Source organism: Eurypyga helias, unplaced genomic scaffold, assembly GCF_000690775.1.
Source record: "Eurypyga helias isolate BGI_N326 unplaced genomic scaffold, ASM69077v1 scaffold17103, whole genome shotgun sequence".
NCBI lineage: Eukaryota > Metazoa > Chordata > Aves > Eurypygiformes > Eurypygidae > Eurypyga > Eurypyga helias.
This window is the reverse complement of record NW_010243373.1, coordinates 1-3,151: the sequence shown is the minus strand read 5'-3', so window position 1 is coordinate 3,151 and position 3,151 is coordinate 1. Positions and strand designations below refer to the sequence as shown.

Sequence of the window (3,151 nt, the reverse complement as noted above, 5' to 3'; positions counted from 1 at the left end):
AGCCCTCCAAGTGGGCCTTCAACCGTACCGCGATCACACTTCAGCGGTGAGCGTGCGGCCACACCTCCTCTTCTCACCTTCCCTCAGGTTGTCCCCTTCCCCTCAGAATTCAAGAAAATGCAATCAAGGACTGCTAAATGCTCTGAGCTCTGAGTCGTTTGCCAGCAGGGAGAGACAAAGGGTGAATCAGAGCATTTCACAGCTATCTTGGAAGAATCAATTATTTCAGAGCAGAACACCAAGCTGCAACACATGCTATTTTACCAAACAGAATGTGACCCAGTTTCCCAGGGCACAAGTGAAATTGTCATTAAGATAAATGGCTGACGGGTTAAAAATTGAAACAAACAGGGCTGTAACAGCCATGAAATGCCTTGTTCATGGAGGCCAAAACACGCCCAGTGAAACTTCCCAGCTAATGGCAGTTCTGAGCAAGTGCAGTGCTGCTCTGCCTTCCAGCACTGCTCCAGCTGAGGGGCCAGGCAGAGCCCAGATCCACTGCACACACCCTCTTTGTGCATTGCCTTCTGCCTCCTGGCCCACAGGTTACATTGATTTCCCTGGCAATGGAAAGGGTTTCTGGGTTCCTTCAGCTTCCTCAGAGCTGCTCCGTCTTTAATGGGAAGTAAAATGCACTTTAATTTTTCTCACTGTGATGTGAACATGGCGATGTCTGGCTGGCCTCTTTTATTTATTGTCTTTACAGATATATATATATATAAGGAAATATATATGTTATACACTTTTATATGTGCATATGTAGTGACATATACGTATATATATGTGCTGCCAGCACAGCGGGGCAAGTAATGGCTTTCTAGTGCTGACAAACACTGCCCACTGCCCCAAGAAGCCATGGGCCACAGAGAGGAGAGGGCACTTTGCCTGCCCTGTCCTTTCCCCGTGACCTTCCAGGCTGGTGTGACAGTGGCCATCCCCCAATATTGCTTCATTCCTGGCATTCCCAGATCATCACTCATAAGTCTGTCTCCATGCCACCCTTCCAATGATTTTAGCTGATGTCTCAGGATCTGCCTTTGCACTTGTCCGTTAGCCATAACCCATAATTAGGGCACCCAGTGGGACTCCATTAATGCTTAGACTTTGGAGGATGCAAGCTGGAAGAAAGGTTGGTTGTTTTCTATAAACATGAGCGAATAAAGTGCTCTTGGATTTCTAGTTTTATGCCCTGCAAGGGAAATTCCTGAGCAGGGTTAGTTTGGTTTTTAAGTATCCCTAATAACCCTTGTAATAATGCCGGCATGCTTGCCCAAGTGAGACATTAAGGAATTATATTTACATAAATGGAGACAGGGACTGTCACTTGTTTTTGTGATTCAAAGCTTCTTAATGAGAACATACACAAAAAAAGTATTTAAAAATCAGCTACTGTTAATTCAACTGAATATCTTGGACTGCTTGGTTTTGCTTCCCACACCTCATGGCAAAACCCATCATTGCCAAAGATCCACGGCCCTGTACCATGGGTGAGGTGCGTGCGGAGAGCACCACCACCAGACTTACCCACCAGGCCTGTACTGCAGCAGAATCAGATTTGTGGTGATGGTGGGAGGGGTATGTTGATCGCTGGGTTGTGTGCTCAGGTCGGGGGGGTACTGGGGTTGTCAAGGGGGCACACCTCGGCCTCACACGCTGAAGCCAATATTTTAGTCCTGACACTGTTCCAAGAGACACGGATGCATGCTTAGCTGGCATCAGTCAGGACTGCCCTGTAAAACCAAGCAGAGCACTAGATGAGGATCCTGCTCCATAATTCCTACCTATTTATACAAATTTAAAAGCCATTGCACTACATTGCTCAGGAAACTACTTTACTGCTTTTTATAAAACCCAGAAAAATGTAAGTCTAGCTGGACAGAAGATCTCCCCATGGCAGAAAGAGGGGAAATATAACTCCATCTTTTCTTTTCTTTTCTTTTCTTTTCTTTTCTTTTCTTTTCTTTTCTTTTCTTTTCTTTTCTTTTCTTTTCTTTTCTTTTCTTTTCTTTTCTTTTCTTTTCTTTTCTTTTCTTTTCTTTTCTTTTCTTTTCTTTTCTTTTCTTTTCTTTTCTTTTCTTTTCTTTTCTTTTCTTTTCTTTTCTTTTCTTTTCTTTTCTTTTCTTTTCTTTTCTTTTCTTTTCTTTTCTTTTCTTTTCTTTTCTTTTCTTTTCTTTTCTTTTCTTTTCTTTTCTTTTCTTCTCTTCTCTTCTCTTCTCTTCTCTTCTCTTCTCTTCTCCTGTTTTAATTTAGGCAAGAAATCCTTCAGCACGTCGATGTAATCAAAAATTTTTCTTTGACGAAGAATAGCGTTAGGATCGGACAGCTGATGCATTATGATTATTCCAGCCATAAGTATGTTTTCTCGATCAGCAATAACTTCAGATTGCTGCTTCCAGATGTATCGCCCATCCTCAACAAGCATTACAACATTTGCGCCGTGGTGGGAAATAGTGGGATCCTGACCGGGAGTCAGTGCGGGCAAGAAATAGATAAATCTGATTTTGTTTTTCGTTGCAATTTTGCTCCAACTGAGGCTTTCCAAAAAGATGTCGGAAGGAAAACCAACCTCACAACCTTCAACCCTAGCATCCTAGAAAAATATTACAACAATCTTTTGACCATTCAGGATCGCAACAACTTCTTTTTAAGTTTGAAAAAGCTTGATAAGGCCATACTTTGGATCCCAGCTTTTTTCTTCCACACATCAGCAACGGTCACAAGAACACTGGTTGACTTCTTCGTTGAGCATAATGGGCAACTAAAGGTCCAGTTGGCTTGGCCGGGAAATATAATGCAGCATGTTAACAGGTTTGTATATATTCCTTGACTTTAACTTGCCAAAGCACGTGTGTCTATGCAGATACAATGCTGACTTTCTAGTCATGCCTTCTCTGGTAGGCACTGCCTAACAAGTCAGGACCTGATCCTGCTTGCTTTTAGAGCAAATGCAGTTTTGTTAGTGCTTCAGTAAGTACTTCAGCTATTTCTTTCCATCTGAACACACAGCCAGACGTAGGTGGTGTCGTGTTTTAGCCTTATCTGGGAACTAAGTACCAGGCAGTCACTTGCTCACCTACCAACGTTCCCCCCAGTGAGGAAGGGTCATCAGAAAAAAAACAAGGGAAGCTCATTGTTGTGGTTTAACTCCGGC

At 42.9% G+C, this 3,151-nt stretch overlaps 1 protein-coding gene across 1 annotated transcript; it reads left to right on the top strand.

Annotated features, from left to right (window-relative positions):
• Window positions 1–5: 5 nt before the first annotated feature.
• LOC104505127 (sia-alpha-2,3-Gal-beta-1,4-GlcNAc-R:alpha 2,8-sialyltransferase-like) lies at window positions 6–2,808 on the top strand (the record flags this gene model as incomplete). Its single annotated transcript, XM_010149400.1, has 2 exons — window positions 6–46; window positions 2,251–2,808. Coding segments are annotated over 2 exons (599 nt in total), but the record flags the coding sequence as incomplete, so codon positions are not given.
• Between the last annotated feature and the right edge of the window lie 343 nt (window positions 2,809–3,151).